The 22,868-nt window shown below is 46.6% G+C and overlaps 2 protein-coding genes across 3 annotated transcripts in view; both read right to left on the bottom strand.

The window, feature by feature from the left end:
- Positions 1-20,227, bottom strand: part of LOC311079157 (uncharacterized protein) — a 98,684-nt gene extending 78,457 nt beyond the window's left edge. Inside the window, exons 1-9 of one of the 2 annotated variants that reach the window (XM_084108361.1) lie at positions 20,163-20,227; positions 15,780-15,911; positions 15,550-15,684; positions 12,824-12,848; positions 12,681-12,713; positions 12,514-12,549; positions 12,304-12,385; positions 12,105-12,161; positions 11,684-11,811 (exon numbers count right to left, since the gene is read on the bottom strand). In XM_084108361.1, the coding sequence (XP_083964487.1) occupies positions 11,790-11,811; positions 12,105-12,161; positions 12,304-12,385; positions 12,514-12,549; positions 12,681-12,713; positions 12,824-12,848; positions 15,550-15,684; positions 15,780-15,902 (513 nt within the window). In that variant the 5' untranslated portion in view covers positions 15,903-15,911; positions 20,163-20,227 and the 3' untranslated portion in view covers positions 11,684-11,789. Of the gene's footprint in view, positions 11,812-12,104; positions 12,162-12,303; positions 12,386-12,513; positions 12,550-12,680; positions 12,714-12,823; positions 12,849-15,549; positions 15,685-15,779; positions 16,094-20,162 lie in introns of those variants that run through there. The other variant, XM_084108362.1, reaches the window with a different exon arrangement.
- On the bottom strand, positions 9,949-11,295 carry LOC311079147 (uncharacterized protein; the record flags this gene model as incomplete). The annotated part of the gene is made up of 2 exons (XM_084108353.1): positions 9,949-10,125; positions 10,551-11,295. 2 exons carry the CDS (start codon positions 11,293-11,295, stop codon positions 10,121-10,123), a joined length of 750 nt encoding a protein of 249 aa, XP_083964479.1. The 3' UTR covers positions 9,949-10,120.
- Positions 20,228-22,868: the final 2,641 nt, after the last annotated feature.

Below are 22,868 nucleotides of genomic sequence, written 5' to 3'. Positions count from 1 at the left end.
ACAGCGATGCACTGCAGTGCAGCTTCTTAGAGCTTTCATATGCATCATTTGAGGAAGACCAGCTCTGCTGTAGTGCTTCTTTCACCAGCCCAGCCTGCACGCCGGAAATGTTGGCTGTTTCAGCAGATGGAAACAGAAAGCTATATCGCTTTCGCCGAAACGGAAGGTGATCTTTCTTCCAGTCTTTTTATTGATTTATTTTCTTACTTTATATATTTCATGGATGGATTTTCTATTTTTCTTTCTTCCTCAGCTCTAATGATCCTGGCTTTTTTGAGGGGCTCTTTGTGGCTAAAGATGTGGGGACTCCCAGTGGACAGCAGCGAGGGAAACTTCAAGGAGGGCTTCAAAATTGGATGAAGAGGGGATGGAGGTTGCTGTGTGTCGCCATGGATTCCTTCTGAAAGCCCTTAACATGTACAGGGGGAGATATTTGCCTACCCTCTGTATCTTCAGAAGGAGCTCATGTCAGCCAATGCACAATTCTTCGCAATGGACGTGGCTTGCAAATACTGGCCATACCTGGAGAAAGCTGCTAGTGTTCTTCCTGCTCTTCAGGAGCTGACCACTATGAAACCCTTTCTCAGTGTGATGCATGCTTGAGCCCATGCTACTAAATGTGAGGTATGCACATTAATAATATGAAATTGAAGTGAAGCTACACATTATCTTGTCTTTTTGCATAACCATTTCTTGCACAGATTGTAATGCCCTTTGATGCAAATTGTGGTTTGTGATATTGGGCTATATAAATAAAATTGAATTGGAATTTCTTCCACCCTTTACTAACAGATTAAATGGAGTGGCAGGAACCAGGAAGGAGGAGGGACAACCGCTGGTGAGGAGGTGGAGCAAGTGAACAGCTACCGCTCACGTTGCTCCATTAACTCCACGTGTTACATTTTCTCGCTTATGTCCATCCTGTTTGTGATAATCCTAATTTGTTTCAACAAGCACTGATCCTTCGCTGACTTGTTCAGGGAACACAAGGGGTGGGAAAATGGTGGTGTGGTTGTGAGCATGAAATGTGCTCATCAAATTTCATAGCAATCCAATAAATTGAGATATGTTGCCTTCAAGTTAAGTGTTCATGGGACACTGACATTCCCAATTATTTTGAATATTCAAATTATCCTAATATCTTTAATCATTAAATTTGGTCTAGTAATTTCAGTATTCGATTAGTAGCATTTTTTTTACTTTTAGATTTATAATAGACTCACAAAATTCCTTCCAACAGTCCTAGTACAGAATCAGATAGACCTATCATCTATCTGATTGACTTTTCTAGCAGATTATCCATGGAAAATGAGAACCTTGTGAGTTTTAATTTATCAAACAGCAAAAAAGTTATAGCATAGTGTGTTTGAGTTCATTTCCCCTACTTGACATCATGTATCCTGCATTGTGACTATTTCACATGCACACATTGCAATGTCGATGCTGAAAAGAGCCCTAACCTGCATCAAGCTCTATGGGGGAAAAACACTGGAAATCGAGTAAAGTTAAGGTAACCCATGGGTCAAACACTTTAGGCCTTTACAAATATAAACTGTAACTTTTTAAATTTGTTATAATTACCTTGCCCCTCCGTGGGGCTCGCCTGCTCCACCTGCCCCTCCGTGAGGCTCACCTGCTGCCCCTCCATGGGGCTCGCCTGCTCCACCTGCCCCTCCGTGGGGCTCACCTGCTCCACCTGCCCCTCCGTGGGGCTCGCCTGCTCCACCTGCCCCTCCGTGAGGCTCGCCTGCTGCCCCTCCATGGGGCTCGCCTGCTCCACCTGCCCCTCCGTGGGGCTCGCCTGCTCCACCTGCCCCTCCGTGAGGCTCGCCTGCTGCCCCTCCGTGGGGCTCGCCTGCTCCACCTGCCCCTCCGTGAGGCTCGCCTGCTGCCCCTCCGTGGGGCTCACCTGCTCCACCTGCCCCTCCGTGGGGCTCACCTGCTCCACCTGCCCCTCCGTGGGGCTCGCCTGCTGCCCGTCCATGGGGCTCGCCTGCTCCACCTGCCCCTCCGTGGGGCTCGCCTGCTCCACCTGCCCCTCCGTGAGGCTCGCCTGCTGCCCCTCCGTGGGGCTCGCCTGCTCCACCTGCCCCTCCGTGAGGCTCGCCTGCTGCCCCTCCGTGGGGCTCGCCTGCTCCACCTGCCCTTCCGTGAGGCTCGCCTGCTGCCCCTCCGTGGGGCTCGCCTGCTCCACCTGCCCCTCCGTGAGGCTCGCCTGCTGCCCCTCCGTGGGGCTCGCCTGCTCCACCTGCCCCTCCGTGAGGCTCGCCTGCTGCCCCTCCGTGGGGCTCGCCTGCTGCCCCTCCGTGGGGCTCGCCTGCTGCCCCTCCGTGGGGCTCGCCTGCTCCACCTGCCCCTCCGTGAGGCTCGCCTGCTGCCCCTCCGTGGGGCTCGCCTGCTCCACCTGCCCCTCCGTGAGGCTCGCCTGCTGCCCCTCCGTGGGGCTCGCCTGCTCCACCTGCCCCTCCGTGGGGCTCACCTGCTCCACCTGCCCCTCCGTGAGGCTCGCCTGCTGCCCCTCCATGGGGCTCGCCTGCTCCACCTGCCCCTCCGTGAGGCTCGCCTGCTGCCCCTCCATGGGGCTCGCCTGCTCCACCTGCCCCTCCGTGGGGCTCGTCTGCTCCACCTGCCCCTCAGTGGGGCTCGCCTGCACCACCTGCCCCTCCGTGAGGCTCGCCTGCTGCCCCTCCATGGGGCTCGCCTGCTCCACCTGCCCCTCCGTGACGCTCGCCTGCTGCCCCTCCATGGGGCTCGCCTGCTCCACCTGCCCCTCCGTGAGGCTCGCCTGTTCCACCTGCCCCTCCGTGAGGCTCGCCTGCTGCCCCTCCATGGGGCTCGCCTGCTCCACCTGCCCCTCCGTGGGGCTCACCTGCTCCACCTGCCCCTCCGTGAGGCTCGCCTGCTGCCCCTCCATGGGGCTCGCCTGCTCCACCTGCCCCTCCGTGGGGCTCGCCTGCTCCACCTGCCCCTCCGTGAGGCTCGCCTGCTGCCCCTCTGTGGGGCTCGCCTGCTGCCCCTCCATGGGCTCGCCTGCTCCACCGGCCCCTCCGTGGGGCTCGCCTGCTCCACCTGCCCCTCCGTGGGGCTCGCCTGCTCCACCTGCCCCTCTGTGAGGCTCGCCTGCCCCTCCGTGGGGCTCGCCTGCTCCACCTGCCCCTCCGTGAGGCTCGCCTGCTGCCCCTCCGTGGGGCTCGCCTGCTGCCCATCCATGGGGCTCGCCTGCTCCACCTGCCCCTCCGTGGGGCTCGCCTGCTCCACCTGCCCCTCCATGAGGCTCGCCTGCTGCCCCTCCATGGGGCTCGCCTGCTCCACCTGCCCCTCCTTGGGCTCACCTGCTCCACCTGCCCCTCCGTGAGGCTCGCCTGCTGCACCTCCGTGGGGCTCACCTGCTCCACCTGCCCCTCCGTGGGGCTCGCCTGCTGCCCCTCCATGGGGCTCGCCTGCTCCACCTGCCCCTCCGTGAGGCTCGCCTGCTGCCCCTCCATGGGGCTCGCCTGTTCCACCTGCCCCTCCGTGAGGCTCGCCTGCTCCACCTGCCCCTCCGTGGGGCTCACCTGCTCCACCTGCCCCTCCGTGAGGCTCGCCTGCTGCCCCTCCATGGGGCTCGCCTGCTCCACCTGCCCCTCCGTGGGGCTCACCTGCTCCACCTGCCCGTCCGTGAGGCTCGCCTGCTGCCCCTCCGTGGGGCTCGCCTGCTCCACCTGCCCCTCCGTGAGGCTCGCCTGCTCCACCTGCCCCTCCGTGAGGCTCGCCTGCTGCCCCTCCATGGGGCTCGCCTGCTCCACCTGCCCCTCCGTGGGGCTCGTCTGCTCCACCTGCCCCTCAGTGGGGCTCGCCTGCTCCACCTGCCCCTCCGTGAGGCTCGCCTGCTGCCCCTCCATGGGGCTCGCCTGCTCCACCTGCCCCTCCGTGAGGCTCGCCTGTTCCACCTGCCCCTCCGTGAGGCTCGCCTGCTGCCCCTCCATGGGGCTTGCCTGCTCCACCTGCCCCTCCGTGGGGCTCACCTGCTCCACCTGCCCCTCCGTGAGGCTCGCCTGCTGCCCCTCCATGGGGCTCGCCTGCTCCACCTGCCCCTCCGTGAGGCTCGCCTGCTGCCCCTCCGTGGGGCTCGCCTGCTCCACCTGCCCCTCCGTGAGGCTCGCCTGCTGGCCCTCCATGGGGCTCGCCTGCTCCACCTGCCCCTCCGTGGGGCTCACCTGCTCCACCTGCCCCTCCGTGAGGCTCGCCTGCTGCCCCTCCGTGGGGCTCGCCTGCTCCACCTGCCCCTCCGTGAGGCTTGCCTGCTGCCCCTCCATGGGGCTCGCCTGCTCCACCTGCCCCTCCGTGAGGCTTGCCTGCTCCACCTGCCCCTCCGTGAGGCTCGCCTGCTGCCCCTCCATGGGGCTCGCCTGTTCCACCTGCCCCTCCGTGAGGCTCGCCTGCTGCCCCTCCATGGGGCTCACCTGCTCCACCTGCCCCTCCGTGAGGCTCGCCTGCTGCCCCTCCATGGGGCTCGCCTGCTCCACCTGCCCCTCCGTGGGGCTCACCTGCTCCACCTGCCCCTCCGTGAGGCTCGCCTGCTGCCCCTCCGTGGGGCTCGCCTGCTGCCCCTCCGTGGGCTCGCCTGCTCCACCTGCCCCTCCGTGGGGCTCGCCTGCTCCACCTGCCCCTCCGTGGGGCTCGCCTGCTCCACCTGCCCCTCCGTGAGGCTCGCCTGCCCCTCCGTGGGGCTCGCCTGCTCCACCTGCCCCTCCGTGAGGCTCGCCTGCTGCCCCTCCTTGAGGCTCGTCTGCTCCACCTGCCCCTCCGTGGGGCTCGCCTGCTCCACCTGCCCCTCCGTGAGGCTCGCCTGCTGCCCCTCCTTGAGGCTCGTCTGCTCCACCTGCCCCTCCTTGAGGCTCGCCTGCTCCACCTGCTCCTCCGTGAGGCTCGCCTGCTCCACCTGCCCCTCCGTGGGGCTCGCCTGCTCCACCTGCTCCTCCGTGGGGCTCGCCTGCTCCACCTGCCCCTCCCTCCTGATCATCATTGCCACTGGAATCCTGGGCCCAACCTGTGCAAGTTAAACAAGTGTTGTGTTTTGCTTATTTAAAACAGAGGTTAACCATAAGCTTGATCTGTACCTGTTTTAAGTTTTAATCTGTTTGAATCATATAGTCCAAATTTTCCCCAACCAGATTTGAAGGCACTTTTGATTGCAGGAAAACTATTTAGAGTCTACTGGATGTATTAGATATCTGCAATATATTTGATTGATTTCCAATGACTATAACCAATACAATATATCTTTAAGTCAGGAAAATAAAACCCAGAGTGCTCATAATATCTATTAAAAAAATGACAAGTAAAATGTTTGTTTACAATCTGGGTCAAACTATTTAGTTCAGACTGGACTGCGTGTGCTAAAAAACTTTGGGCTTTATGCCTCAAAGTTAGTAGCAGTGTAAGTTTGTGGTGTATCCAGCCAACATTTGATGGTTTTCTTTTTCTTTGTGTTATTTATGTTAATGATCTACATTTTAGCACCGTCCTTGATATTGTTTTATTGAGTATATATATATATATTCATTATCATTTGATTCATTGACCCAGTGACCAAAACGGGTCTTTGCAAATTTCATGTGTTCAATTAGTATGTCCCTATAAAAATTGCTGTGGTGAGTGTGCCTACCCAGATAGCAGACCGATGTCGATTCAACGTTGATTTTTAGTTGTAAAGGTTAGTATCAGTCGTCGATCAAATTTCAACGTTGAATTCGTTCACTATTTCTTTTCAGTGAGGAGTAGTTCTCACTCAGCTCTCTATATTGTCTTTCGAGTGCACTCTCAGGGGAAAGCTCATCTAAAGGAGAGAGAGAGACACACACACACACTTTACTAAGGACAGGCAAACACATTGTGTAACAAACTAACAGTGTCAGTTTATGAATTAATCAAAATTAGGAGTTTGGCAAACCTGCAGCTGATTCCAGATCAGGCATGACACTAGGTCTCTCATCGGGAGCCCTTGATTCCTCCCGTCTTCTCTGTCGTTCATACCTACGACAAACAGCAGAGGAAGGCATATCAACATTAAAATATCAGCAAACTACTACAATCTAGGCTGTTTTCGAGAGAAAACAACATATACAGACAGGACACAGAAACTGGCAGAAAAAAAAACTGTCAAACAAATGAGGTCAAAATATTTATGGTAAAAAATAATGGTAATGGTAAAAAACAACAACAACAACAAAAAAAAACATACAGACCTTGACACCTTTCCAGTACTGTCTCTGGTGATACTGATATGAGGGAAAATGGAGGTGTGCACAAGTGTGCTGGATGTCCTTGCATGTTTCTGTTGTACTGAAGGGTTCATTCTAAAACCTGTAGAAATTTCCCGCACATATTGTTAATGTATAAATAAATAAAAATATCCTTAAAAATTGAGCAGGATTCCTGTAGGTTATTTTTCTAAGGAAAACAGTTTAATTCACACCTAATTAACATATATAGATGCATTGTTAGAGAGGCTTTTGGGCTGTTAGGTTCTGATTTGTTAATGAATGAGTAAACCCTTCGGGATGCCGGTCAGAGCATGAATAATGAGGAGACAGGTGATCAGATTAACTCTGTGTATTGTATTCAATGATGTACATAGTCTGGAAAATAAGTACAATAAAGATAATGAATAAACTAAATATATATACAATAATAAGCATTCACTGTTACATAATGTAAATAATTATTCTTAATTCACATCAGTGACATTTCTCTACCCAACATCCAGTTAAATAAACAGAAACGAGGTATTCCACAGGAAAATAGGCTGTAAGCAACCATGTCATCAATACAGTGCCCAAATATGGATAACCTTGTGGCAATATGAAAAGCATTCAAACAAACATGACGCTAATCACTCGTCTGGTATTATAACATCTTAACAGACCAACATCATATCATTAATAACCCATAACACTGATCTGCAGCTTAATAAAGAATGAAGAATCATACTTTAAATATTATTACCGATCTGAATAACAGAACGATCTCTACAGGACATGTCCGGGCATGCACGTATGTCACGGACGCAAAAAACTCTGTTCAGATCACGTTTAACACAAAAATAATAAAATTATCTTACTTTGAGGTCAGTGACTAACATCATGACATTCCATCACTACGAACAAACAGGAATCAACAACTTTGCAGCTGACAGCTCGAACAGATCACACAGACACAGCAGATAGCGGCAGCTCAACTAATACTGTACAATGCTCACTAACGGCACATTACCATGACTACGGTTTCATAATAAAAGTCCCTACTAAATGAGCCTTTAAAGACCCACTCCGATGAAAATCATGTTTTTCTAGGTGTTAACATGTTCTTGTGGCATTTTTCTGATGTTAGAGGACATATCTTGAGAAAAATAAGTTCAAAGTTGTATTTCTGAGTATTTCTGCATTCAAATGGCTGTGAATCAGTAGCAGACGCTAAAATGCCAGCTAAAATAGACTGGAGTTGTGACGTAGTAACTCCACTGGGCGGGGCCACAAGCTCATACTCCCCTCCGCCCCCGCGGCTCAGGTTCTGAGGAGTAGAGAAGACGATGGCGGATCAACACCTATGTGCGGTAGCGGGTTGCAATGCTAACTGTACGTTCACACCGCCGCCGACTTGAGCGGCAAAGAAGCTCTGGCCGCCCTGTCAAGGACGCTTGTCAAAAAGTACGAGGAAGCTTGTTGACGCTTTGGCCGCTCTGACGTAGCAGCATTCTATGTTCGACCATGGGAGAAGAGAAGTGTCACACCATGAAAAGTAAACAAAATAAACAAGCAATACATTGACACTAGAAACCTTTTATAATGACAGCATTTGTATAACCGTTTTGGTCACATTATTATTTATTATTATTAATAGTGAGTGCGCGCGCGCGGCCGAGGCTCTCTCTCTCTCTCTCTCTGCTATCTCTCTGCGTTCTTATATGCCCTGTCAAGCGCGCCCTGTTAAACTGGCAGGACTTAAAAACACATGCAAATGATAAACTTTCACTCTGATGGTTAAACTGCAATTAATCCGATAATGATAGGAAACCCAGCAACGGCGATGATCAGCTTCTCCTCCGTTTTCTCGGAAGCTCAAGTCGGCGGCGGTGTGAACGAGGGGGAGGGTCGTCTCCGTGCCAACGGCTCCCCCCACAACGCAGAGGCGAATTGCTAATGAGCTACTGCCGCTCTGCTGAAGCAAAGTCCCAGAAAACGGCACAGGTTTTGTGATTTTGGCTAAAAACGGCATAATCATCATTTAAAGACCACTGAGAATGTTTAAAAATAGCTCAAAATATGATCGGAGTGGGACTTTAATACATGCACCTTGTACTTCTCTTACATGTTTGATTTACTTTCAATTCTTAAGATAGATTTCAAAACTGCATTTTCAAAATTATAAAGCTCCTTTAACAAAACAAATGTGCAAACGTGCAAACGCGTTAGTCAGCTCTGGGGAAAACGCTCACAATCCCGCAAATTATCATACTATGATAAAAGCATACATTTCCACATATTATTCCATATCATACTACTTACCTCTCTCAACTATTTGTACATCAAAACAGAATGCTGCCACCATAAAGGATGCCACGCGTTGATAGAGTAAACTCGTGTCTGTGGGGCATGGTTCTTCGCTTGTATGCATGCTTATTGGTAACTCGCATATCACCACCTATGGGTTGTTGAATATGTATTATATGTTATGTATGTTTCCCTTCCAGGTAACCCAACACTGACTGCACAACCGATTAATTTTAATTGTTAATTAATTTTGTAAATCTAGCCAATTTAGTTAACATATTTATATTCTAAAGTTTATAACTTATATTTACTAAATTATTGCGGTAAATCCTTTTTTTAAGGTAACACAAGGCATCATTATATAAATGTACATTTAAAAAAATAAATAAAATAATATACATTTGTGCGCATGCCAAGCCCGCAAAACCTGCCAGTATATAAGCAGGGGTTGTGACCACCGCACGCAGAACCCGGTTTTCATCATTGTAAGTGGACATCCATATTCTACCAGCATTTCTGAGGTAAAGTACCTTTTACTTAACCGATTTACGTACTGTTAAAACATACGAACCCCATACAAATGTAAATGACACTTAAAACTTTGAAGAAAGTAAATAATAAAATCGAATTATAGCATACTAGGATAGGCCCCTACTGAGGGTAACCAGATACGATAAATAACTGCCACTTTCACCTAATGAACATTTTTAATTGTCTCAAAATTGATTACCTGTGTTTTCCAGTAAATGTACCACAACTTTTCACATAAACAATGGTTTTCCGTTTTTTTTCCCACCGTCCACTAGTAGCTATAATTAAATACCGTTAAATGCCATTACGTCTGTGTGACGTCATTTGGATAGAGAAAATCCGCATATATTGAAATTTACTTTTTCGTTTCATCATATGTCTGTGATGTTATCTTTACTTTAAAATAAATAAATTATACAATTGTTGTATGGTAATTATATTATAATAATTATATTAATCTGTCTAGAGACAGAGCGCATTTAGGCCACGCCCACACAGGGACATATCAGTCTCCATTGACATTTCATGGCGTTTTTCCTTGTCATTTTTGACTTCTAACAAAAACGTTTTCAGATGTTATTGTAAATATTTACACAACCATTAATAACTTCGTGAAAATAATGATTCTTTGTTGTTTTTTATAGGGTTAACTGACATGACTGTCTTAAGTGATCAATCTAATAGTCATCATACATCTCTGATTTGCCATGATGCTCATAAATGATCTAATGAAAAATATGTGTAATTTGAACAGTAATGTCTGAATAATGTTTTTTTGTGTGTCTTGCAGCACCTAAAATACACCCCAACGGCTCTTTTGAGAGCCAAAGTACAAAACATCTTTGGCTTTTTTTCTTGTATAAAACATAATTAATATAATTATAATCTTTTTTTATTGAGTGTCAGACACTTTCTTAGTATTTGTATTTAGATCATCAAACAGATACATCATGCATCATACATCAGAGTCACCAGTAATGCCTTTACAAATTAAACGGATATACATCTTATATACATATACATCTTGTGTATAGGGTGCCTGCCCACCCGGCCGCCCCTCAACCTGTAGGGCTGGTTGGCTGTCTTGAGGGGCGGGCTGGTTGGCTGTCTAGAGGGGCCGCAGCCTGCCCACCCGGCCGCCCCTCAACCTGTAGGGCTGGTTGGCTGTCTTGAGGGGCGGGAAGGTTGGCTGTCTTGAGGGTGCCTGCCCACCCGGCCGCCCCTCAACCTGTAGGGCTGGTTGGCTGTCTTGAGGGGTGGGCTGGTTGGCTGTCTAGAGGGGCCGCAGCCTGCCCACCCGGCCGCCCCTCAACCTGTAGGGCTGGTTGGCTGTCTTGAGGGGCGGGAAGGTTGGCTGTCTTGAGGGGCGGGAAGGTTGGCTGTCTTGAGGGGCGGGCAGGTTGAGGGGTGGCTGGTTGTCGGTATTGAGGGGCGGGAAGGTTGTCTGTCTTGAGGGGCCGCAGCCTGCCCACCCGGCCGCCCCTCAACCTGTAGGGCTGGTTGGCTGTCTTGAGGGGCGGGCAGGTTGAGGGGCGGCTGGTTGTCTGTCTTGAGGGGCCGCAGCCTGCCCACCCGGCCGCCCCTCAACCTGTAGGGCTGGTTGGCTGTCTTGAGGGGCGGCAAGGTTGGCTGTCTTGAGGGGCCGCAGCCTGCCTGCCCGGCAGCCCCTCAACCTGTAGGGCTGGTTGGCTGTCTTGAGGGGCCGCAGCTTGCCCACCCGGCCGCCCCTCAACATGTAGGGCTGGTTGGCTGTCTTGAGGGGTGGGAAGGTTGGCTGTATTGAGGGGCGGGCTGGCTGGATGTATTGAGGGGTGGGCAGGTTGGCTGTCTTGAGGGGCGGGCTGGCAGGTTGGCTGTCTTGAGGGGTGGGCATGTTGGCTGTCTTGATGGGCGGGCTGGTTGGCTGTCTTGAGGGGCGGGCATGTTGGCTGTCTTGAGTTGCGATCTGGTTGGCTGTCTTGAGTGGCGGGCAAGTTGGCTTTCTTGAGGGGCAGGCAGGGTGGGAGTCTTGAGGGGCGGGCAGGTTGGCTGTTTTGACGGGCAGGCAGGTTGGCTTTCTTGAGGGGCTGGCAGGTCGGCTGTCTTGAGGAGCGGGCATGTTGGTTGTCTTGAGGGGCTGCAGCCTGCCCGCCTGGCAGCCCCTCAACCTGTAGGGCTGGTTGGCTGTCTTGAGGGGCGGGAAGGTTGGCTGTCTTGAGGGGCGGGCTGGCTGGATGTCTTGATGTGTGGGCATTTTGGCTGTCTTTAATGGCTGGCAGGTTGAGGGGCCCGGAGCCCATTCTCCCCTCAAGACAGTCAACCTGCCCTGCAGGTTTAGGGGCGGGCAGGTTGGCTGTCTTGATGGGCGGGCTTTTTGGCTGTATTGAGTGGCAAGCTGGTTGGCTGTCTTGAGGGGCGGGTAAGTTGGTTGTCTTGAGTTGCAGGTTGGCTATCTTGAGGGGCGGGCAGGTTGAGGGAAGGGCAGCTTGACTCTCGAGTTGCGATCTGGTTGGCTATCTTGAGTGGCGGGCAGGTTGGCTGTCTTGAGGGGCGGGCAGGTTGGCTGTCTTGAGGGGCGGGTTGGTTAGCTGTGTTGAGGGGCAGGTTAGTTGGCTCTCTTGAGGGGCTGGCAGGTTGACTGTTAAGAGGGGCTGGATTGGTCATTGAAAAATGACCCATGATGTTGATTGAGACCTCTGTCTCTGAAGCCTTTAACTGCTGAGATTCCTGCACTGAATGAGGATCATTTCATCTGACCTTCATCTGTGACCTAGAGATGCACCAGATAAAACTTCATTATAGTCTCAACTGTAGGTTAACACATTATCCATCCATTTCAGCTCTTAAATGTTGATGTGATTTATTTCAATCTTATTTAAATTATACTTATCATTTTGCAGATGCTTTTATCCAAGTGACTAACACTGCATTTATACTGCATTCAAAGAGCACATTTGATTCATTCATGCAAATGTAATGGAGTGAATCTCAAACTGAGAGAAAGAAAGACTGGGAATTGAACCCGTAATCATCATCTAGTGTTGAGCTACAGGATTCACTCACCTGTTGTCTGTATCATCATCAGTCTGACAGATGAACCACCCTTTTCTCTGAAAACATCTGACAACACACTGAATCTGATTATTACATATTATTATATAATTTTTAGATGGTTAAGATACTGCAATCTGATGATGGAGGTGAATATGATGACATGAACTCTTGAGATTTACTGACTGAACTGAGATCAGTCTGGACTCACCTGAATATTTTTTTACGCAGAATGAAACAAATCAAGAGCAGGATCATGATGATGAGAAGAGCAGAAATCCACCAGAAATGATCTATACAAGCCATACACAAACAACAAAGTAATACAACTGATCCACTCAATTAATGAACCAATGAAATCAGCTGATCTATAATGATTAATCAATATTAAAGTTGATGTTTAAAGCTCTTGATGTTTTACCTGAGATCTGGAGAGACAGAGTAGCTTCATTCACATCTTTAAAACACACATAGATCACAAATATCAGACAATATGACAGAAAACATTCACACTGGATTGAGTCTGATTCAGATCTGACTAAGTGTTTTATTAGTGAATTAGACACACGTTTATCAGCTGAAACTCACCTGAGTTTGGAGTCGCTGCAGTTTCATTCCTCACTGAAAAACACATTCACAATCATCATGATTCACTTACAGAAGATTCAGTTCAACACACAGTTTAGTCTGATTCAGGACACACTGATGTTTTACGCAAGAGTCTCTCTCACCTCTGAACAGGGTCTCCATACTGAACTGAAATGAAAGAAACGAAGCATTAAAGCAGCATTTATAGAGTTTCACTAAAGATTAAATATGAATTATTGTTTGTTTAATGTTCTGATGAACTGCAAGTCTAATGATTCATAATTAAATCAAAATAACATTATCATAATTTCTGTGCGTTTAAATAGAGTGGTGCAGGTATGACGTTACTAGGATTAGTCTTCCTAGAATTGTCCGGGAAGCAGACACAATCTGTCAGTTTAAATCTAGTCTAAAAACACATCTCTTTAACCTGGCATTCACAATGCATGATGTAGTCAGCCGGATCCGGCCCATATCCAGATCAGATGGAGGACCTGCTCCTAACTCGACCACAACATTTATCCGCCGCACAGGAAGTTTCTTCATTTCCTCTATCAAGGCACATGTTATAATTCACGGATGTGAATTCACGGATGTGCGGAGGCAGGCTTGAGAATGTCAGGTCTGCAGATTTTGATATACTGTGGCGAGCAGGACGAGGCCGAGGGCCGTGAGAGAGCGGCACGAGGCCGGTGGTGTGATTACTGATGAGCGACACCTGCGCACCGGTGTCGTACCTCTCACGGAGGAGCGGAAGCATAATGGAGGAGCGACGACAGTTGAGAGCGAGAGAGGAACAGGCCTGAGTTTTATGTGATGTTTTGTTCCTGTTTTGTGTGGCCAGCAGTCGTCCCCGAGGGGCTTCTGGCTTATACTTGCGGTTTTGTATTGGTTATTTATTAAAATATTTGAATGTTCGCCGGTTCCCGCCTCCTCCTTCCCATAACAACGAACCTCGTTACACATACGATTGGCTTATTTAAGCCGAAATGAAGGGGAACGTTTTGCAAGGACACCTGCCATGTGCTTACGCACATCACATCTCTCTGGTGGAGATAATCCCTCTGTTATATGCCCAGCCGTGGCGCCTCCCCCTCCGCACAGACCTATTGTCCCAAGCGACAACAGGCCATGCACATTCCAGTCACCAAGCATGCATTTAAATTCCTGCCCGGGTGTGTGTGTATAGATAGATAGATAGATAGATAGATAGATAGATAGATAGATACAGTGGCATCATGTCCATTCAAAGTGAGGGGGCACGTGCCCCCTCAGATTTTTCCTCCCTGATAATTTTTTTGTCACAACTTTATTCCTATTATGCTCCATAATATACCAGAGCCTATAACGACTCAAATGTATTCTTCTGGATGTGTAATAAATCAGTCAGCATCAGCCCGCCCCTTTTTCCTAATATGGTGTCTGTGTATATAAAATCTAGAGCGCTACGCGCGTCTTTCGATAGGAACGCACGTTGAGCTGGCAATGTTAACTTAATTTCAGAGCACCACAAAGTCAGACCTCAGCACCTTTATGTACCTTTAATGTAAGATCGTTCTTGGGTCACATACCCATTTAAAATCATAACATAAAAACTGCAATGGTACTGTTTTTAAAATCATGTGTAGTAGGCCTAAGTGTACAGTAAGTGTGTGTGTAAACATGCTTTAATGAAGTAGACTTCAAAAGCTTTTGAATTTGAGCTTCTTTCATCAAACTGTCTTTTACATAAACTTACAAACTAGATACTTTAACTTAGTCCTCAGATAGTGGAGGGTTGCTGCTAGCTCCGTTAAGGTATTTCTGTCCCTCCCAAACTGCATTGAAATGGTATGTTTAGCAGCCAGAATTTAAAAATTTTCAGGGGGAGAAACCCCCTTACCCCTCCTAACATGATCCATATCACCCGTCAGAAAACAATTGCAACGTCTCAGATTGTGCCCCCCCAGAATTTTGGCTTGCATGACGCCCCTGGATAGATAGATAGATAGATAGATAGATAGATAGATAGATAGATAGATAGATAGATAGATAGATAGATAGATAGATAGATAGATAGATAGATAATTATCACAGATGAACACAACTTTTATGAATTTTTGAAGCCTAAATGCAGTCTCCAGAAGTAAACAGCTAAATGAACTACACCACGGTCCCACAAATTCAACGTCACCATCAGCTTCAGACAACTCTTTCAGTTTTGATCTAAAAACATGTTCAGTTAAGTGTATAAGAGCATGATTATAATCATAACTGTCATGATTCATGTCTGTGTTCCCGTCTTGTCCCATGTAGCAGTTCCCCGTTATGTTTAATGCCTCTGGTTAACCACGCCCCCTTGTTATCTTGTTTAGCTTGTTTGCCTCTGCACTTAAACCCTGTGTCTTGTGTCAGTGTTTGTGGGTTCTTGATATTGTATGTTGGTTGTTCTGTTCCCTAGTCTGAGTCTGTCTTTGTTTAGTTTTGAGTTTGTTTAAATAAAGTGTGGATGTGGTTCTGGATTCTGCCTCTGCTTCAACCTCAGCGTTACAATAACGAGCCTGTAAAAGAGTTCACATGTTCAGCGTGATGACGTTTAATCTCCTCGACAGCCTCTGTAGTCCCATGTTTGCATTTTTCAAGACACACAGCTTTAAAATATCATGAGTGGGTAATACTTATGTATTTTATGTCGTGGAATAAAACGTTAAAGTTTTCAGCCATTTTACCAAAACTCCATTCAAAAAAAACATTGACTTCGGGAAAATAAAAAATGCAAGTGCTAAAATGCAACTCGCTTCCGCGGCTTGGCCTACAGAGAGATGTCATACCTGCACCACTCTATATGAAAACAGATGAATGTTGAGAGAAAGAGAGAGAGTTGATTTACTCCACTAGAATGACACTGAATCTCATGACGAAGCTCCTCCACACAGCGAGACGTGACGAGACGATCAGATGAGACTGATATAACAGGATCACTCAGTTTTTCAGGATATGATGGATCTGCTATCAGACGCCCATCCTGAACAAACCAAACACAAGAAGATCAAGTGTGAGTGTGTATGTGTGAGTGAGTATGTATAATGGTGTAGATTGAGGACAGAAACACACACACACCTCTGAATACCAGCTCTGATCACAGTCGGGAATATTGGTTAGATTCAGTATATTAGACTGAAGTCTGTATTCAAACCCGCCGTCAGTCTGAATCTCTGCACATGTTTTATTGAGTCTGTTCATGTTTCAGTGCTGAAAACAAGAGAGAAATGTTTTAAAGAACCAAATGACTGCAGTTTATTAATATTGTGTTGTAGAACAAACATTTAAACATACGTGGAAAATGTGTAGTGATGTGCATTTAAACCAGTGAAAATCACCCCTTAAAATATGAAGTTTTCAACAAATAACCTTAATTTCAATCTTTTCCTCTCAGAAAGCATCACATTTCAGAAGAAACTCATATAAATTGTAACAAAACAATGACATGCAGAAATGACATTATTTGAATATGTAGGGCACAAGAGGGCGCTATTGTCACTAATGAAATAATGAAAGTGAAAGTAAGTGTTGACATTAACATCTATGGGAAAACATTAACAATAAAAAAAATGTAAATACAAACTCCTATTTGTGTAACAAATTAGTCAAATTATTCAAAACTAAATATTCATAATAAATTGTCTAGTCTAAAAGATTTTTAATTGGGCAACAACTGTAGCCAAATTGATACAATAGAAAAAAAAATACTAGTTTACTTTATCTTATAGTATCTTATGATTATGTTTTATTGCACAAAAATACAAAAGTATAAATGGCCGATGCAGAGCATAAAAGTGCAGAGTTGTAACTTTACTAAAACTGTATAACTTTATGAATGTCGTGTCGTTGTTTGGATAGGCTGAATTGATTATGATAGTTGAGAGTAGAACATTTGACTGTGAAAATAAATTCAGCGTCAGTGAGATCTGAGTGAAAAACTTGTTTTTCGTAAAAAAAAAAAAAGTGTTACCCTGTTTCCTCCCAAAAAAAAATCTTAAGCATTTAAAATAAACATATTTAAACCATAAACGGATTGTAGTCACAATTTGCAGAAAACTAAAATATTTTCTTCCGGAAACTCGCTGGGCTTCAGCGCGTGTTATATAGACTATGACGTCACGACCATGTAGCTTTTCTGAAATGAGATTTGCTCGAAAGAAGGATGAAAGAAGGATGAAAGAAGGCAGATCATTAGAGATGAGAAACTCCCAATAAACGCAATGCGCGAATAAGGGGCGCGCCACGACTTGTCAGTTCTTCGTGAACTTCTGGGAGGAACGGTGCAGATCGCTGGTGAGGAGCCGGCAGGAACCACTCGTTCAGGAGAAGCCCAGTGAGACCGAGCTCCTCGACGGCTTCGACAGGACGCGGATAAGCTCGAACGAGACGAGGCCGCTCGCATCGCACGAGGGCCACTGGTCTGGACGGGTGAACGGCACGGGCGACATCTCTCTCTATGGAGAGTCTAACCGGCGTGAGCTCACTGACGTCCCGTAGTTACGCCGCTCCGCCATAGGTTAGTGCAGTTCTCACTGACTAGCCAATAGCGCGCGAGTGAGTCTCAGCGCTGTTATGGCTGTTACTTTATAAAGGCTTCAGTATTCGGAGAAAAGGAGTTTCCCATCGCGTCTAGCAGACGCAATATGAAGGACCGCTCGAAAGGGAACTTTTTCACAGCATTCCCTTCAGTGCATCAGATATTATTATATTATTTTATATTCCTGTTCAGCACTTCTGTGTCAGTGGAGGTGCTGTAATATTTAATTTAAATATTTTATTCACATAAATAACCAACACACCTGCCTAAAAATGTCAGTGAATTGTGAAGAACTTGATCGACAGGTTTAGATGTGTTGAATTCTTAATGAAGCTCAAGTCTGCAGGAAGAAATAGGATTAAATTAGAATTAATAGAAATAGGCTTATACTGTGTTCACATTCATTAGCATCTGTAGCCACTGACACAATTTCTAATAACACAGGATTTCTAAATGTATTTTTTCACAGGCGAGTTAAATATCGTGAATCAGACAGTGTGTTGTGAAGAATCGCTTATTTACAGAATCGAGTGAAAAGAGTCACACGTAATTTCACGCAGATTATAGAGCGAGTCCCGCCCCAGCTCGAGAACAGAACCGGTCAGAGTTGAGGCGGCAGTGCCTGAAGATAACGATGATCTTGGGGGAAGAGCAGGAGACTGACTGACTGACAAAAAGAAAACATAAATCAGGGAACCAGAAATGCCATGAAGAGAAAGAGAAGGAGGCAAGGAGAGTTGTTGTATCCCAGTCGAGCAAGGCGTTCTTAAAGAAGCACTCTCGCCTTCGGCACCAAATAACCTAGAGCCGGCCCTGACCATAGCAAAAGTTAATTTCTTACTTATGTTCATTTTTCATCTCTAGTTTTGGTGTTTATTTAAACTAGAGAAATCTGATATTATTTTAATCTCCAATATTTTATTTAACAGTTGATATGGTTCCTTAATGTTTCGCTAACTAGCAGAAGACACTCGCCGGGTTTAAATTCCAGTTGTGCAGGCGGGGCATGTTGCACGCATTGTGTTTATCGTGCAATTTATACGCGAAAATGAGTTTTTACGTGCATATGATACGCAGTTTTCGCGTGCATTTGATACGCACATTATTGCGTGTAATACACACGCCCCACACGACTAATCCCACCCATGCGTATCATATGCACGTAAAAACTCATTTTGGCGTATAAATTGCACGATGAACACAATGCGTGCTATAGAGTCTCATTTAGTGTGACCGGGTTGCGTTGTCACACTGCGCTACAATGAGCCGCTATTAGAACTATGATATTATATTCTACTTTTATGAATTATATTGAGAAAACATGAGAAAAAGGTGAATAAAGACTGATAGTCAATGTTCAGAAATGATTAATTATTATTATGTTTTCAACTATGCTGTATAGCTTCTTTTTTTTTTTAATTGGAAAAATATTTTAGTTTGTCTTGTATATATTTTTGATTAGATCAGATAGCATTTTAACCTGTCATATGGTCATGTTATAATGTACTCCACCTATGGGGAATGTTGTCACATTTCACTTCCATTCTTCCTTCTTAGACGGAATTATATTTGACAATAAAAAAAACCTAATAATAACTAATAATCATTTATTAAACTGCTAAACACAAAATCCTGTACAATCTGTAGAACGGACCAATGTCAAACCAATGTTTTTCACTGTTATGTCAAACAAATGAACTCCACTTCAGCAGCTTTACACACACCAAACTTTGCAGTGTTATTCTTATCTATATTCAGAAGGGTTTTACAGAGGGGTTTGTTCATATAGAATTTTCCTGATTTAATTCCTAAAAAAAATGGTGATTTTTTATTTTTATTTTTGGCTGTTGACAGTATTTTCTGATTTGTGGAGTGATAAGAGATATCCAAAATCCCCTCTATAAAAACCTTTGACTCTAATATATCAAAAAATAAATAAATAAACAGGAATTTAGAACCTGACTTCATCCAATGTTCTGATTTTTGTTCTAGAAAGGTATGCAAATTAGTGCATACTTAATTAGATAACGCATAGTTTGCAGATTTAAATATTTCAGAAAACTTGTAATGCAAAAAAATGTTTGCAATTATCAATGTAATCAATCAACTGTTGAAGTCTGGTGATATATATATACATACAGTGGGGAGAACAAGTATTTGATGTACAGATGTAGCCTGAAGGGGGAGCCCGGGGACAGTTGCAACACTTTTTGCATTTCTCTCAGTTACTCAGAGACTATTTGGACTAGACCAACCAAATTTGTATATATATTAAACTTGCATCTGTCTGCTAATTACCCGTACCATTTAAAGATGATTACATATGACATATCGTTCACAGTATTTATTTGAATGGAAGAAGCCAGATGAAAATTGCAACACGTTAAAAATACCTTAAATTTCACTAATTAACTTTAGCTTTTTGTCTCAATGAGCATAGAATTCTGAACATATTAACTGTTTTAGGCCTACTATAATATTAAAGTATTATTTATTTATACAGTAATATTATTGTAGCCTATTATTTATTTATTTAGTGATATTTATCAAATAACAGTTATTGAGTTTTGTTTGTGTATGTGTAGAACATAGGCCTACATAGATTCAGTGTGCAGGTGTTACAGATGATATTCAATCTCTTCATATTTCAGTGTCAGACAGGAAGAACTGAACAATTTGCAATGCAACAAACTTTTATTAAACATGCAATTTATAACTTGTTGCAACCGTCCCAAACCCTATCAGCCATGACAGAACATCATACGCCTGCTAGACACACTGACTTTGACACATGCTGACCATGTCGCTTAGAAGTCAACAAAACAATATTTCAAACTAAGTAAGTTTTGATTAATTCATACAAAATGTCAGGACAGTATGACAAAAATACATCTCATTAAAAAAATAAATAAATACTTGCATACCTCCAAAACAAGTTTTGTTCAATAAATGCAGCAGCAGATGTTGAAGATGTCTTCTGTCCTCTTCGTGGTGAGGGGGGGGGGGGGGGGGGGGGGGTCTAACTGAGCATGTGCAGTGTGAGTGTCATCACTCTAGCTTGTTTCTGATTGGAGAAAAATCACATATTGCAAATGTCCCCAGTCTCTCCCTGTAGAGGAGCGATGCAGATACCAAGAAGAAGAAGAAGTGCCTGCCTCTTTTATCTTGTGTTTCCTCTCTAGTATGACTGTTTCCTTTGAGCAAAACCTCTTGCGTGTGCGTGTGTGTGTGTGTGTGTGTGTGTGGTTCTGGAGTCACCTTTTCATTACCACGAGACCTCGAAGTGCTTTGGGGGAAATTCCCCCAAACTCGAATTCTATAAAAGGGTTATTAAAAGATCTTATAACACTTAAGTGGTTCCTGGAAGATCTTTTCTGTGAAAGCCAGCATCTGGAGGAACCCAATGGTTCTGTGAGGCCACGGTTATATTTTTAAACAGATATAGGGTAGACTGAGTACAGTTGAGACACTTTTTGCATTTTGATTTTTCACACAAAAATAGATAGTGAAAAGAAGTGAATTTCCACATGACATTACATTAGCTTGTAGACTAAGATATTATCAATCAATAATACTCATAAGTAGTTTATATTTTCCACAATTAGCTCATAAAAATAGGGTGCTTTTTGTCTCAACTTTGTCTCAACTATATGTGGTACAGTTGAGACACCCATTTTTAATGATGTAAAGGTACCTTCATTGCAAATATAAAAAATAAAGATAAATAAAGAAATAAATCAGTCTTGTATCACTCGATACAACCTATCTTTAATAATCGCAAAATAAGGATAGGTGAGCGGACGGTCGGGTTGGAGAGACTGACTGTCGATAGTATGGACCTGTTCAAAAGCGTGTTTTAATGACTCATCTTGAGACTGCTCCAGGGGAAAATCATCACGCTCCAAGAGAATCTGTCGCTCGTTTGCGCTCGGTTCCCCTGGATCCAGTCTCGAAGGTCCTGGTTGAGCCTGTCCCATCCACACCGCCGCGCTTCTATCCTGTGCTTTCTGTACATAGACATTCGCACATAAACCCCTCAATAACTCACTAAAAGCTGGCCAATTTGTTCCCAGGATCAGCAGATGCCGGAGGTGCGGGTTAACTGCCACCTCTAGCCTATGCTTTTGACCCCTAAATTGAATCACAGCTGACATTAACGGATAATTCAGCACGTCCCCGTGCACACACCTTACCCGAACCTTGCAGCTCATATCCAATGCCTCAGGTTGAATCAGGCTTTGGTGGATTGAGGTTTGGTTACAGCCTGAGTCCACCAGAGGTACCCCCCTTAATACTCACAGGTATTTGGTACCGGCCAGCCTGATCATTGGCAGCCTGCTGGACGTCTGGGCCCCGGATCACTGTCCCTATATCCATCACGGGACATCTATCAATAAAATGATCCGGGTCCCCACAACGCCAGCAGGCCGGCCCAGGCCTCTCCGCCTCGCTAGTGGCAGGAAGTGGGCTAAAGGATTGGCGTGGAGAGAGCGGGGGAAGAAGAGGAGAAGCTTCTGCTCTGGCGGATGCAAACCCTCTGGGTTGCCCCCATATGTCCCCTGCCTGGTCCGACGACATCCCACTCCGGCCCCGGGGTGGGCCTCTGAAGGGTCCTGGCGGACAGGACCTGGGGAGCGGGATAGGATGAGGGGAGGGTGTAGAGGAGGGGGAAGCTGAAAAAGAAGAAGGGAGAGAAACATTAGGGAGGGTATCGCTGACCCTGGAGCACGCCACCAGCTGATCCTCCGCCAGATGGATGGCCGAGTCCAGTGACGTTGGCCGGTGGCACTGGACCCACTCTGCTGTCTTCTTCGGTAGACGAGCGATAAACTGCTCCAGCACCACACAGTCGATGATTTTCTCGGCGTCGCTTCCCTCGGCCAGTAACCACTTGCGGCAAGAGTCCCGGAGCTGTTGGGCCATCACAAAGGGCCGGCCGTTGTCACCTAGATCCAGCGACCGAAATCGCTGGCGATGTTGCTCTGGGCTCCGGCCGACCGGCTCCAGGATGGACCTCTTGAGGTCGTCGAAGACCAGAAGGTTCTGAAGCGGCAGTTGTTGGGCGGGTGCCTGCGCCTCCCGGACAGCAGTGGGATGAGGCGCACCGGCCAATGCTCCTTCGGCCACCCACCTGCCTCTGCTGCTTTCTCAAAGAGGTCCAGGAAGACCTCCGGGTCATCCTGGGACCCCATCTTGTTCATGGACAGGTGGGGGAGCTTGACCGGTGGCGGCGTGGCTTCGGTCCGAACCTCCTGGTCCATCCAGCTCCGGAACCTCTCGCGGTCCTCTCGCTGGCCCTGGACGAGGAGCTCAAAACGACGTTCCATGTCGCTCCTCATACCCACCAGGGCCTGATGCTGCTCATGGTGGAGGGCCGCGAGGGATGTTATGACGTCCGCAAGTGGAGACGTTGACGCCGTCGGTTTCGGCACCAGTGTAGTACGGTTCAATATGTAGGGAAGGAAGAGGACAGGGTCGGCTTGGGAGACTGTGGGGTTTATTCCAAAAACAAAATAAAAATACAAAGAAAAGGTGCGCACACAACACTGCAACAAAACAACAGAAAGAATTCTCTCCCAGTCCATAAAGGGTTAATTCCCTCAAGCGGTCTCGCGCTTCAAGGCTTGCAA

Source organism: Abramis brama (genome assembly GCF_963993115.1).
Source record: "Abramis brama genome assembly, chromosome: 1".
Classification (NCBI taxonomy): Eukaryota; Metazoa; Chordata; class Actinopteri; order Cypriniformes; family Leuciscidae; genus Abramis; species Abramis brama.
Note: the sequence above shows the minus strand (reverse complement) of the source record. Positions and strands in the feature narration are given on the sequence as shown.